At 55.2% G+C, this 14,707-nt stretch overlaps 1 protein-coding gene across 3 annotated transcripts in view; it reads right to left on the bottom strand.

Annotated features, from left to right (window-relative positions):
* Positions 1 to 14,707, bottom strand: part of GFRA2 (GDNF family receptor alpha 2) — a 122,655-nt gene that overhangs the window by 82,937 nt on the left and 25,011 nt on the right. For 2 of the 3 annotated variants that reach the window (XM_054560831.2, XM_024250503.3), the window contains 2 exons: positions 9,736 to 10,050; positions 2,179 to 2,262 (listed from right to left, as the gene is read on the bottom strand). In XM_054560831.2, the coding sequence (XP_054416806.2) occupies positions 2,179 to 2,262; positions 9,736 to 10,050 (399 nt within the window). 3 annotated transcript variants of the gene reach the window in all.

A 14,707-nucleotide genomic window follows, 5' to 3' on the forward strand; every position in this document is an offset into this window, starting at 1 on the left:
ATGTAAAGATTTTCTGCTAGGAAGATACTTAAGCGTGAGTCCAGGGAGCAGCAGGGGCTTGGGCTAAGGCGAGGATCCCTGCGCTTCAACATCCAGGAGCAAGTCAAAGCTATTTATTACTGGAGGGCAGCCCAGTGTCACCTGTGCATGCAGTAGTAATCTGCCAGTACCTGAGCTTCACACAGAGTAGAATGTGGGTGCATCTGGGGGCCACCAGGGTGTGCCCACCATAGCATCCACAGGCCAATGGCATCCTCAACCTGCTTCTGAGCCCCAGAGCACTGTCTCAGAAGGAATGGTCCAAAGTGGATTTCTATGCAAAACTCATCAGGAAATGTAAGAATCAGAATGCCTGTGCAGGAAGGACTCTCAGGCAGCCCCATCCAGTCCAGCCCTTGGCCAAGACTTACCATAGAGCTGCCATGGTGCCCACAGGCAGCGCCAGCATGGGAGCTGCTCTGAGCCCAGAGCCTCTGTTACGACCCCACTGGGGGTTATGATGCCGACAGCCCAGGGCAAGGTGCTCAACACAGCTGACTTTGAGGTCTCCACTCCATTCACCACCACCCCAACCACTGCTGGCGCCCAAGGCCATCCCCAGACGGCCAATCCCTGTCCAATGCCTCCCTTCCTGGGCATCCAAGATTTCTCCCACTAGGGACACGTGTATCATCCCTGTTTCAATCTCCTAGAGCGTGCTTTCTCCACGGGAGGGAAGGGCATCACCTCAAAGGAGCAAAAGCTGGTTCTTGGGTGGACAAAAAGAAAAAGAAAAAGGAGATCTTACAATGGTTAATGGTCCTCCAAAACTCAGACCTTCAAGACAAAATGTTATTCCTTGGTATTTAATTTATCTAGTTAGGAAGAATTATTTTTTCTCCTTGGAAAACAATAATGAAAAAAAAAAAGAATGGTTCAGAAGCATGGCCCTAGAGAGTTCTTTATGTGAAAAGGCTTAGGATCTCACTGGAAATGCTTTCAGCTCACAGTTTACAGCAGTGCTTCTCAACTGGCAGTGACTGTGCCCCCCAGGGGACATCTAGCCCTGTCTGGGGACATCTTTGTTGTCACAGTTTGCAAGAGCGCGGCTGGCATCCAGTGGGGCCGGGGACGTCGCTGAACATCCTCAGATTCACAGGACGGCTCCTCCCACAAGAAAGAATTAACCAGGCCAAAATGTCAACAGCGCTGCTGTTGAAAACCCTGCTTTAGAGCCATAGAAACTCCAGAAGATTTCAAAGACTGCCACAAAACTGAATGTAAACCAGATTTCCTGTGCTCAAAAATCCCTGAGAACAAGCCCCACTCTGGCCACCCCTGGAGCATCAATCTCCAGCAATCCCCTAGAGGAGCTCACCCCCCACCCCCACAGAGCACTCCCAAGACCGGAACCCCCTCCCCAGTGCCCAGGTAGGGTGGGCTGCCCTGGGCCCAGCATCTCCTAGATGCCAGAGAAAACAAAGCCAAGAAGAAAGACCCCCCGGAGCTCACCTGGCCCCTACATGTGGAGCCTGGCAGACAAAGCTAGAACCCAATGCAGATGGTATCACTCCCCAGGAAGGATGGCACAGGGGGTGGCCTGACCAGAGTAGCTCCTGCAGACACCTCCCTTCATGTGCTTCAAGAAGCAGAGCCCTCAAGAGAGAGGGAAAACCCAGGGCAGAACAGATCGTCACAGGACCAGTAACACCAAGCCACAGCTGATGCTGACTGATGCGGCGTGCTGCGCATTTTACCACCCACTGACCCACTTAGACCTCACGGCAATCCAATGAGGTCGGTACGGTACTCTCTTATCACAGCTGAGGAAACTGAGGCCCAGACAGGTTAAGCAACATGACCAAGTGGAAAAGCTCCAAAGCAGGAGAGCCAGAGAACTGGAAAGAGGGAACAAGGGTAAGATAGAAGGGTGACACCAGGTTCCAGATTCAAGCCGTACTCCATGACAGCCACCTGGCCAGGCAATTTCCACCAACGCCTTGCTCCATACAAGCACCCAGGGAGGTGGGCGTCGTGTTCTTTACAGAAGAGGAACTAAGGCTCAGAACCGTTAACGGACGAGCTGATGGGCAGCAGGGCCATCATCGGATGCCAGGACGCCTGTCCAAGCCCAGAGCTCCATCTGCCACGCCACAGGGATGAGGAGAATGGGCCAAGTCCCAGTGCGAGCTCACTTACCTGAGAAGATTGAAGCAAGCCTGAAGATGTCCGAGAGGCGGGAGGTCACCGGCTCATAGGGGGAGGCTTCGTAAAACTCCTCACCTGGAAGACAGAACAGGCATCAGACGCAGGCTCCTCCGGGCCAGAGCGCTGCCAGCACTGAGCAAATCTGCCGGAGGAAAGCTCTCTACCAGGGGAAAGCTCGTGCCACCCAAGGGATAAGAGACAGGGCAGCCCTTCCCAAAGTGAAGAGTGCAGGACCAGAGCACATTAGCAATGAAATGTTTAGCATTTCATCTGGGCAGGTCTGTCTCCCCAACTAGAGGAGAAACTCCCTGACAGCAGCTCAGAACTGCCTGACGCTTCTCTCTCGTGACCACCCTGCATGGCCAGCCCCCTTGGAAGGACTTGCAGGTGCGTCTGGGGGAAGTGGAGCAATGCTGGCCCACGTAAGGCCAGGTATCAATCGCAGGATTTGAAGCCAGAATGCTCTCCACAATCATTCCCCATTTCACAAGAGAGGGCTCTGAGGTAGCCCAGAGAGGTGAAGAAACCTGCCTGAAATCACGCAGCTACTCCTGGAAGGGCCAGAGCTAGACTCTGCTGTCCTGGCCCTCCCACCAGCATCCTTTCCCATCACACCACGCCAGCTCCGCTCAGGTCACTGAGGAGGACAGAATTTCCTCTTTGCCTCCCATTGTGTTGCCAGGAGAATCTTGCTGGAGGGGCTAAAGGTCTGCTCAGTGGGTGGGCTGATCCCCAGCTTCCATCTGCGTGGCCCCTCTCCCGCAGGGCCCTCCTGTTCTCCCCACCAGCTTGGTGGGGAGGCTCCTTGGACCTTTCCTCGAGGCTTTGGGTGCCTCAGGGGCTCAGGAATGGAAAAGCAAGTGAGTAACAGGAGATGGATGGCCCAGGGCTCCCTTGAAGACCCCACCAGTGTCAGGAATCCCACCCTCCTCTGCTGAGGCCTCAGCGGGAAAGGAAGTAGCCTCTTGAGACGTTATCGGTGAGGGGAAATTGATGGCTGATCACTCATCCTGCGTGTGCATGTGTGTGTGTGTGTGTGTGTGTGTGTGTGTGTGTGTGTGTAGTGAAAAGCAGGGCACAGCTTCACAGACTCATCTCCCATCCAGGCAGGGCCCGGTGCCCAGGCAGGCACCCTCTGCCTAAGAGGGAGCACATGTGGGACAGCCTCTTCAGGGCTACCTGCAGCAAGGTATCATGCACCTGGAAGAGGGGCTTTGCAACCCCACTGCATGTGGTCACCCAGAGGCTGGAATTGGAGACTCAACTAGCCCCCTGCAGGCTCACTAAGCAAGGGGGGGACAGCCCCAGAGGACAAGGAGGAAGCACATTCCCTGCATGAGGAACAGCCTCCACCTTTCATGTCACCTCCTAAGAGCAACCCTCATGCCCCGCAACACCCAGGACACACAGCAGGTGCCCAGCTGGAATTTGCCAACAGCCTCATCCAAACGAGACTCTTTTTTTTTTTTTTTTTTTTTTGAGACAGAGTCTCACTCTCACCCAGGCTGGAGTACAGTGGCACGATCTTGGCTCACTGCTGCAAACTCTGTCTCCTGGGTTCAAGCGATCCTCCCACCTCAGCCTCCCAAGTAGCTGGGATTACAGGCGCGTGCCACCATGCCCAGCTACTTTTTGTATTTTTAGTAGAATGGGGTTTCACCATATTGGCCAGGCTGGTCTCAAACTCCTGACCTCAAGCGATCCGTGCACCTCAGCCTCCTAAAGTGCTGGGATTACAGGCGTGAGCCACCGCACCCAGCCAAGACGCATTGTTTATGGTCCCGTATTTCATCCCACCTTCTCCTTGGGGCCTTTGAGCCCCTGACCAGCCTGGATGATCTCAATGTCCTCCACCCCACCCACTGGCACTTTAGACTCTCTTGAGAAACTCCTTGAGGTGGGGTTACCAGCCATTGCTATTTATTGAGACCAAACAATACAGAAACTTAGGAAATCACTTTTACAATAAAAATAATGTTAGACTGCGTTTTCCAGGTGCCAGCACTGAAAGTGCTTTAGATATAGTTCATTTCATCCTCTTAACTACTCTATGAGATAGGCACTGTTTTTCTCCCTGTTTGACTGATAAGGAGGAATAAGGAGCACAGAGACATTAAGTAGCTCGACCAAGGTCACACAGCTAACAAGCGACAGAGCCAGGGTTCACACTCAGGCAAAGCCCAAGTGCTTCACTGCTGTGAATACTGTCTACCAAAATGCAGAGTGTTATCGGAACCAAATCATTCCTAAATAAGTACTGTTGTTCCCCTTTTCCCAAGATCAGTCTTCTGTCCACTAGTTGGTCCCCCGGGGTGGTGGGGGGACCTGTCCTTCCCTACTGCATCTAGCGCAGCCATGGGCCTAGGTATAGCTAGGCCAGTCTGATTAATGGGGTGGGGGTGGCAGGGTGGGAAGAGCCTCTTCCGGAACTGATTTGGAGGGGCCCAGCCTCTTTAAGTCAACTTGTGTAGCCTGTTTCTGCCACAGAATTCACCAGTGAGAAATCCCGAGGCGTGAGCCACTAAAACCAGAGCCAGAATGTCACATTCTGAGAACGGAAGAAGCCTTTGTTCTTCACTTTTGGACCAAAGAACCCTGAATTTCACTGTCACCTTTGCGGAAGGCAAGAAACCTGGTCTCAAAGCCCCCATGCAGCCAACAGTGGCAGCCCCCTGTGTAAATACTGGTGGTGGTAATGGCAGTGGAGGAAAATGGGGCCCAGGCCGTGGGATCTCCCCCAAGGCAGCGAAAAGAGACCTGGATAAGGAGTCGGGGCCCTGGGACCCACTCTGGGTCCTGCCATGAGCTTGCTGTGTGCCCTGGGAAGCCATCTCACCCATCTATGCCTCAGTTTCCCTGCCAGATGGTAGGAGTGAGCCCGAATGATTGCCAGATCCTCTGCAGTTCAGACTCTAGGAGCTCAGCAGCCACATCTTGCAGTCACATTCCTACCCCAGTCCACTCTCCATCCTCCCCACTGCCGCCATGGGCTCTCTGCACCTGCTGTGCGCCTCAACTGCATACTGAGACCTAAGTCCCAGGAAGGCGGAGCAGAGCCCCATGGTGAATCACACCCACCAGCAGGAGCCAAGGAGAGGCTGAAAATCAGAAGGAAAATCCAAACCTACACACATCGCGCCTCTCAGTGATTCTTGCCCTCTCCGCAGCCCCAGGCCTGCGTCAGGTTATTAAATGTTATCAAGGAACAGGGAGGAAGGACTCGCAGCCTCCCTCAGGGAGACTGCTCAACAAGCCATGGATGCTTACCTCTCAGGTAGACCCCGCCACTCAAAAGAACACTACCCGGAGGCCTCCTGGCTTCCCCTGGTCAGCCCTGGGCAGAAACTACCTCTGGGCTCCCAAGACCCAGGAGAAGGTGGAATTCCCCTACGGAGAAAAGATGCAGTCTTCTATGGAAGGAAAAAAGTAAGGGTGTATTTTCTAGGCAGGGCCCAGAGGAAAGGTCTCCCGACCTGTCTGCTGGCCAACACAGGCAACATGGTTCCTACAATGCTGTTACCTTCTGAGGCACACAGTAGGTGCTTAACAGATGGTTGTTGAATAAATGAATGAATAAACCATCTCAAGACTTAGAACCAGGCAGGACACAGTGGCTTATGCCTATAATTCCAACACTTTTGGAGGCCATAATGGGAAGAGATTGCTTGAGGCCAGAAGTTTGAGGATAGCCTGGGCAATATAGCAAGATCCCACCTCCATAAAAAATAAATTAGCCAAGCATGGTGGCACGTGCCTGTAGTCCTAGCTTCTCGGGAGGCTGAGGCAGAAGGGTCACTTGAGCCCAGAAACTTGAGGCTGCAGTGAGCTATGATCTTGCCACTGCACTCTAGCCTGCGTAACAGAGCAAGACTCTGTCTCATTAAAAAATAAATAAATAAAAAGACTCAAGGCCGGGCACAGCGGCCCATGCCTATCATCCCAGCACTTTGGTAGGCCGAGACACAAGGATTGCTTGAGCTCCAGAGTTCAAGATCAGCCTAAGCAACATAGTAAGACCTCATCTCTACTTTAAAAAAAAAATAGCCAGTCATAGTAGCAGGCTCCAGTGGTCCAGCTACACAGGAGGCTGAGGTGGGAGAATCATTTGAGCCCAGGAGGTAGAGGCTGCAGTGAGCTGTGATCATGCCACTGCACTCTAGCCTAGGCAACAGAGTGAGACCCTGTCTCAAAACACAAGATTTGGAACCAGAGAAGCCATCTGCAGTCAGGCACTCCCGGTCAAGGGGCCTTGAAAACCACACAGCAGCGTGCAGCTAAACGCACACAGCATCATGCTCATTTCCCTGGGATCCCATCAGCACAGTCCTCCCATGGCCTGATGCAGTGATACAGAGGGAGCCAGTGACATGGGAAGGGCTGTTGGTGCTAAAAGGCCCAAGTGCCCACCCTGCTGTTCTGGCTGACAGTTCTGTCCTGTTCTCTCCCCGTCCACTCTGCAGCCCACCCAAACCTGCTGCCCAGTCTCCCTTGGATGGAAACCGAAGGCTGCCAGAAAGAAGACAAGAAACAAAACTACTCAGCTCAGGCATCGAGCGCTTTAATTATTTGTACGCTACAGAGTCCGGCTCTGGGTGAAGACAGCACCTTATCTCCTGAAGAATAGAGTGCAGTACCCTCAGGACAGTATTCCTCCCTTTGCTCATGCTAGTTCTAGGAATCCAGGTTGCTAGGGAGAAGGCACCGCGTGATTCATGAGGAATACTTTGCTGTTAATGATGGTAGTAATTATATGCATTTCTTATTCCCATATTTAGAACATATTCGAGCCACCTCTGACTGGTCAGGGATCCCTCTCTATCTGGCTTCACACCTGCAGCCACTTCCTCCCTCCCTCTCAGCACCTGAAGGGAGCATTGCTCCCCTGTTCTAAGGCTCATCCCCTAGCCCACTTTGTGCCCTGGACCCAGCCCCTCCCCTTCCCAAAGGCACCATTCCACAGAAGACCCTTCTGTCTTCTTCATGGCGACATCACCATCACTACTGTCCGACCTTAGATTTTAAACTGCTCGATCCTCTCTCATCTTTTTTCTTTTTTTAAAGCATCCTTTGTTCTCTCCTCTTTATACCAAAATTCTGGAAAGAGTCATCTGCATTCATCATTCCCAATCCCCCTGTTCCTGTCCACTCCCTAACCAGCTCCTCCCTCCAGCAGGAGGGCCCGGGGAAAGGTCTCCTGCCCCATACGATGGCCAGCACGGGGAGCATGGCTACTCCAGTGTGTCACCCTCTGAGTCACACAGCAGGTGCCTAAGAAGCTAAGAGCCTCAGCCTCAGCTTACCCTAAGGCATCTGACCCTGCTGAGGGTCCTCTCTTCTGGGATGAGCCCCACCTTGTTTTCCTGCTGCTCTTCCCACCTTTCCCCAGCACCTTTTCAGCTCCCTGCAGGCTCCCTTCCCCACATCCTTAAATGCCGTGGTCTCCAGGGTCTGTTGCCGCCCTCCTCTCACTGTTGTCATGCATACTCTCTTGGCCCTGGTTTCCACCCGCAGGCTCATGTCCATTCCTCAGTCTCGCTCAGACCCACTTCCTCCCTCAACTCTAGACCTGCACATCTGCAGGGTGTGGTCAATGAGAGCCACGGTCCCCAAAACAGATTCCCCATCTCCCTGCCCTCCCCTCTCCACTCAAAGACTGGCCTGATTCTTCTGAGGCCGCCATCATCTGCCCAGCTGCCTAAGACAGGAAACTGGGTGCCCTTCTTGACTCCTCCCTCCCCTCATCTTCTCCTCTCCCGTCAGTCACCAAGACCTGTGGATTCTCTCTTCTAAATAGCTCTCAGAGGGCCGGGGGCAGTGGCTCATACCTGTAAGCTCAGAACTTTGGGAAACCAAGGTGGGAGTACCGCTTGAGCCCAGGAGTTTGAGATAGGCCTGTGCAACATAATGAGACCCCATCTCTACAAAAAAATATTTAAAAATTAGCTGGGTGTGGTAGCTCACACCCATAATCCCAACACTTAGGGAGGCCGAGGCGGGCAGACGGCTTGAGCCCAGGAGTTTGGGACCAGCCTGGGCAACATAGTGAGACCCCAATAAAAATAATAAATACACAAATAAATACCTCTTAGACCCATTTTTCCTTCCTTGCCACTGTCCTGGTTCTGCCACAACTGTTCCTGGCCTGTATCACAGCAGCAGCTTCTGGACAGTCCTCTAATCTACTCTCTCCACTGGAACCACAGAAGCATCTTGCTGAAGCACAGATCTGATCATCGCCCTTAAAACACTTCAGGGGTCCCTCCCTGTGCCCCTAATTCTCCTCCCCACTTCCACCACCACCCACCACACACCACCTGCCACCCACCACCATTCTAAGCCACTTGCAGCTCTGTAAACAGGTTCCATTCTCACAATGGGCCTTTCCATGCTGTTCCCTCCACCTCCCACACTCTTCCTGCCTCCCTTTACCTATGTTCCATTTCGTGACTCTGACTCACTCTTCAGCCCCAGCTTGGAGCCTGCCTCTTCCAGGAAGACGCTTTAGATTTTACAGTAAGGACGTGGACGCCCCCTCCAAGCTGCTACCATCGCACCCCTTGTCTTCCCTCTCACAGCACTTACGCCATCAAATGACAGAAGCCCCCTTATTTATCTGCACCCCACCCAGACGCCACTCCAGGAGGGCAGAGGCTGCACCAGCTTGCCCTCAACTGTTCCTGCAACACCTAGTGTGTAGCAGACGGTACGCTCTCAATAAACATGCGTTCAATTAATAAATGAACGTCTGGTTACAGTGGCCCACCTCCTAAACAGATGCAAATCCTCCACACCCAGGTCTGGAGCGGGGAGGGGATGTAAGGGTGTGTTCTTGGCGGAGGGACTTAATAGGTTCCACTTTGTGACTCGAGGCAGGTTTGCCAAGGGATGTGGGGCCTGCTGCCTGCACACTGCCCCAAGCCCTGTAGAAGGTGACAGGTTAGCCATGTGATCCAGAAGCCACATGAAGGGCTGGTGTCCTGGAAGCAGGGAGGCAGGAGCCAGAAGGACAGAGTAGGGGCAGCCAGCTCTGGGATAAGCCCTGGGGCAGGGCAGCAGCCGCGGCAGGGCAGCAGCCGTGGCAGCGGAAGTGGCTGGTTTCTCAGCCTGCACCCAGCCTGCCCCTTCTCTCTCCTAGTTCTCACTTCTCCATCTGCCTGGTCACTCTTGCCTCACCTTCTCTTGGAACCACTTCACACCGTCCTTGCTTGAATCACATGGTCTTGCTCCTACCCAACCCCTGCTCACCTCCCCCACCCGACTCACCCCCCTTCCTCCAGCCCGTGTTCTCCTCCTCCTACCACCTCCCTCTCTCCTCCTCCAGCTGTCGTTTCTGCCTCCTCTTTGTCTCTCCTGGCCTTTTCCAACAATGCCACTCTCCTAGGTGGGGCGGCGACTTCTCTGGGTTCTAGGTTCCCCTAGCAGGTAGACATAGAGAGCTGGCCAGTTTGCCCCATCACCTAGTCCTCCCTCCTGAACCCCTGGCCCGCCACACTTCCTCTCCGCCTGCACCACACCCCCTCCCCTTGGGCAAGCCCCGCCCAGGCTTACCCTCGGTCAGCCCCAGGTGGATGCTCCAGTAGATCTGCAGACACTGCAGCTCCTTCTTCATGCCCCGCTTGCAGCGGCAGTCGTAGAGCGGGCTCTCCTGCAAGACCTCCAGGGCCGCCTGGCACTCCTTGTTGGCCAGCATGGTGTTGCGGTCGCGGCCTGCCAGGCACTGCCGCAGAGTGCGGTAGCGGGAGCTGCAGTTGGATTCGGCGGCACACAGCTCATTGGCCCGGACACAGTCCACTGGGGGGCGCCAGCCGTGGAGCTCGGGGCCCTGCAGGGAGGAAGGGCTGGCCAAAGAGCGGAGGGTCTCGTCTGGGTGGTAGGGAGGGAAGACAAGCATGAATGATGGCCGCCACAATCTCCCACCCAAGATGCAGGCCTGGGGGCTTGGGCCCTGCTGGGAACGTCACAGCCACTTCGCCAAAGCACACCAAGGCGACTCTGTGGGACAGCCCTCCTCACACCCGAGGGAGAACTCAGGCGTCATCCTCCCCTGGATGTAGGAGCAAGTTTTCTCCGTTTGCACTCCATTCCTCCTCAGCAGCGGCCCTGGGCCTAGGAGCACAGCACAATAAAACCAGGAAGGTCCCGGCTCAAGACCACGGTCTAAGACGTCAGGAGCCCAGAGGAGAATGTCACAGCCTCAGCAGAGAGCTGGGGGCTACACGGCTTGCTGGGGGCTGCACGGCTTGCTGGGGGGTGCAGGGAGTGGGGAAGATCTCACTTTCATACCACCCAGGCCCCCTATAAGCCCCAGCTCCAGCCAGAGGCCCATCCATGGCGCTGCACTAAACCTTGGATGCAGTGCAAAGTCATTTCGTTGTCATTGCCTGTTAGGACCTTATAGACACCATAGAGACCAACCCCACATTCTACCCTAGGGAAACTGAGGCCCAAAGAAGGGTGATGACAACTCAAGGTCACACATAGGGGTGGAAACGCCCCCTCCGATTCCCAGGGTACTCACTCTGATTCTCATTCTGACTTTAAGACAAGACAGGGAGAGATGAGCCTAACTCTACCGTCCAGGCCAGCCCAGGAAGGAGGAGCTGCCCCTTTCCCGCCTCACCCCTCCACACCTTCTAGTCCAACTCCACACCAGACGGAGACCTGAACCCTCACCTTCCGCGAGAGAAGTTCCACCCCGGCGCCCTCCAGTAGAAAATGCTTTTGGAAAGCCTGGGGAGCATCCATGCCCCCCACGCCCCCTGTTCTCTCCTCCCCACTCTAGCTCTGCTTGCGCCTGCCTATATCTTACGCTTCTCTTGCTGATGGCCTCCCAAGAGGTCTGTTTCTTCATCACTTTTTACCTCTTGTCTTTGAATAGCCTTGTTTTTTCTCTCTCAGCTCCTCTCTTTCTTTCCTCTCCACCCTCCTCTGAAACTCCCTTCCCCTCTATCTCTTATTTTGTTCTTCCTTCCAAAAGCCAAATAATTGCAAAAGGGAAAAGCTCCCCTCCTCGGACCCCAGCCTTGCAAATGGAACCTTGCTCCTCCACCAATGTGCAATCCCCCATCAGGCCACCTTCCCATCCTGGCCCCCATGTCCACACCCACAGTGCCTCAGGAGGGAGGGGACAGGGAAAAAGAGAGGTAGGTGAACGGCAGGGACAGGCTCGCCTGATCCTTTCAAAGCCAAGCTCCTAAAATGGTTTCCTCCAGACACAGACATCGTCTTCCCAGTCCCGCTGTCCTCTGATAAGCCCCTAACTCGAGATCCTGCCCCCAGGAAAAGCCCGCACCATGGCCCAGAGCCATGACTGCCCTTTCCTGGACCGAAAGAGTAATTTGGGAGGCTTCCTCGAATCCATCTCGCCCCAGAACATAATAAAATCCTAGGCCAGAAGTCCCCTCCTCAATACCGCAGAATTCCCCATCCCTACCCAGAACAGCCACTCTCAGGCCATCCCCCGGGAGGCCCTGCTCAGGGGGGCACTACCGCAGGGAGACAGCGACACCTAGAGGCAGCACGCTGCACAGCGGGCCTTCGCTCCCGAGAGCCCGCAGAGAACAGGAATCCATCCACTCCCGGTGGGACCAGGCAGGAAACCCACCCCCAGGAGACAACAGAGAAAAACAGCAGGGGTGGGCCTGGGGTACAGAAGGCTTCTTCGGAGCCCAGAGCAAAAGATGTGCCCTTCTCCCACTGACCAGACCTCTGCCCCAGAAAAGAAGGCTGATGGATGTGGCCAGGCTGAGACAAGACCAGAGAAGAAATCAGCGCGGAGTTTGAGGCCCGGCACCGGCTGGAGAGCTGTCCTCCACACAAGCTGAGGCAGCATCTTTCTTTCCCGGCTTCAGCAGATTCCTACCTCCCTGAGCAGGACCCGGGTACAGCTGGGCCCCTCAAGAGCAGCTGAGCTGACACGGCCCCGCCTGTACCTGCGGCCCCCAGCCAGCCTGTGGGAGCCTCTGGAAGAGTATAGCCCTGGGCCCTCCACTGACTTAACACCCCTCCTCCCCATAGGCTAATGCCCTCCCACCTTGACTGAACTGAAGGCTGCACTGTCATGGAGGCCTGGAAATGGAACTTCCTGGCTTCCTTAGCCTTCTGTAGGCACAGAATTCACCGCATGCTCAAAGGTCAGGAGATTAGCCCAGGGGATTCAGGGCATAAGGACGCTTTTTTTGCTTGTCCTACAGTTGGGCCTAGAGCCCCACAGGATGATCCTTACACAATCTTAGGGAGGCTCCTGTGCCAGAAGTGAGGGCTTCCCCCATCCTGCCACCTGGCACGTGTGACCAGGCAAGGGACACACTCTGTGAAGGGCCAGGGCATCCATTCACCAAGCCATCCTTGACTCTTCTAGTTCATTCCATGACCCCCAGAACCAATCAAGCCCAGCCAGAGAAAGGAATCCCTGCAGCCTGCAGCCTTTAGCTAAGAATCCTAAGAGAGTGAAGGGCAGGGGGTGTCCTGGTGATGTTTCCAAATCCTAAATTAGGAGAAAACTTTGATCCATCAAGACACAGGGAGTAGCTGCTAGAGACACAGGGGTAGACGGGGGTGGAGAAGCGACACAGAGCTACAATTGCCCTACTGCATCAAACATCCCACAAGAGCTAGAATGTGTGCTAGAAAGCCAGTTGGAAGCGGCCCCCTCTGGCCAGCCCAACACCCCCACCCGAGTCACCTTCCTCATCTCCTTCTCTCCCTGGGTCAGCACTGGAGATCAAGATACTGGGCAAGAAAGGCCTCTCTCTCCACCATGGGTTATCCAGCCCAGACCTCACTCAGAATCTCAGTAGGGGCACACCAAAGGCCTCTGCCCCCAGCTGAAATTGCCCACCAAGTCTCAAGCCCCAGAAAAACCTCCCCCGACCCTCTACCCACCCACCCGGTGGGATTTTCAACCAGCTTCCTGCCAGGAAAAGGGCCCCAGGGCTGAAGTTTCCTAAACACCAACCCATCCCTTCCTTTCCTCTCCACTGGCCTAACCCAAAGCCTTTCAATATCTGTGGTCACTCCACTCAGCCCAGCTTTAGAAGGGGACTTCTCGAGGGAAGGAAACTGAAGGGCTGTGGCCCAAGGGGATGCTGAGCCTGCTGTTCTTCTGCTCTCACCCCCGCCTCTCAACACTCAGCCTCCAGGGTTGCAGACATTGGGTTGGGCCTTTCTGATCATCTCCCATGCACACACATACACACCCACCACCAGCAGGAACCCCAGCCACTTCTGAGGAGGAGAAAGGTGGACTCCTTAGCCTGCCCAGCTGGAGAAAGCCTGCCTGCAATGACCAGGGGCCCACACTGCTCTTCTCCAGCCCCCGACCACAGATGGTGCCCACACCTGGGAGTCCTGCCCATGCTGGGGTGTACAGCTCAGCAGTAGGCAATCTGGCTGTTTTGCCTGAAATACAATTTTTTTTCACCTTGACCCTGATCATGCTTGGACCCAGAAGGCTGGGTTTTCAAGCCAGCGGTGGGAGAAAAAGGTCAAATTTTATAGTAGCCCCTTCAGAACAAGAGTTCACTTGCCAGGGTTGCCAGGAAGGGCTTCGGGATCACAGCTGGCCCAGAGCACCTTCCAGCTTCCTCGATGAGCCCCTCCCACCCCAGAGAGAAGCTGCCTCTGGCTGAGGGAGGTAGGACCTCTGAGGCCACACCCTAGAGCAAGGCCTTGCCCCCTTGGGGACTTGCACCTGGCGGGAAGCAGAGGGGACAGGCAGAGAGTCCAGAGCCTGTGTGGACACCCAATGACTCCGGTCCCCTATCCTAGTCTGGTGGGCACTTCTTAGGCCACGCACATCCTCCTGTAATCAGCTCCTACCTCCCCACTCGGGGCCTTCCCGGATCCCCTGCTGCAGGAGGGAGAGGGTGTGATCATGACCCCGCTGGGCAGCCTGGCTCAACACTGGCTACACAGCAAGCCCAGGTGGTAGAACTGCACCCTCACTGAAGCAGACGTGTGCTCCTTACAAACACACACACACACACACACACAGTAGTTACCCGGCTCCCTCTATGGGAGCATCTACTCCCTGGCAGCAGCCCTGCCTGGGACTCCCGGTGGTGCACAGCTTTGCAAACAACCGCCTTTCCTCACCTCCCTCCGGAGATTGCCATTTCCCAAGCAGCTGCGATTTCACCTAGCTTAAAAGGGAGCGAGGAGCTGGGAATTCTGTGTGGAAAAGAAACTGCGTGGGGCTCAGGGGCACCAGGCAGCCTCTCCTCCCTGTCCTGGAGGTGGGGGGGTCGGGGGGGGGTTACAGAAGGAGCAGTGGTCTTTGTTCAGACCCGTTTTTCCTCCCTCGCCTCCCACCCTCTTCAACGGAGGAAGCAAACTTTGGCCTCCCTCCGGCCTCTTCCCACCAGCCACGGGGGTCCGCGGCCCCCAGAGGTGGAGGAGGGAAGGCCGGGAACGGCTGCTCACAACCCTCCGCTCCCGCCCACCCATCTGGCTCGGGGCTCGGTGGGGAGAAACTCGAAAAGTGTTCCGGGGAGTGGAGCCGCCGATTAGGGGCTCAGGG

The sequence above is a fragment of the Pongo abelii genome, chromosome 7 (genome assembly GCF_028885655.2).
Source record: "Pongo abelii isolate AG06213 chromosome 7, NHGRI_mPonAbe1-v2.0_pri, whole genome shotgun sequence".
NCBI classification, from domain to species: domain Eukaryota; kingdom Metazoa; phylum Chordata; class Mammalia; order Primates; family Hominidae; genus Pongo; species Pongo abelii.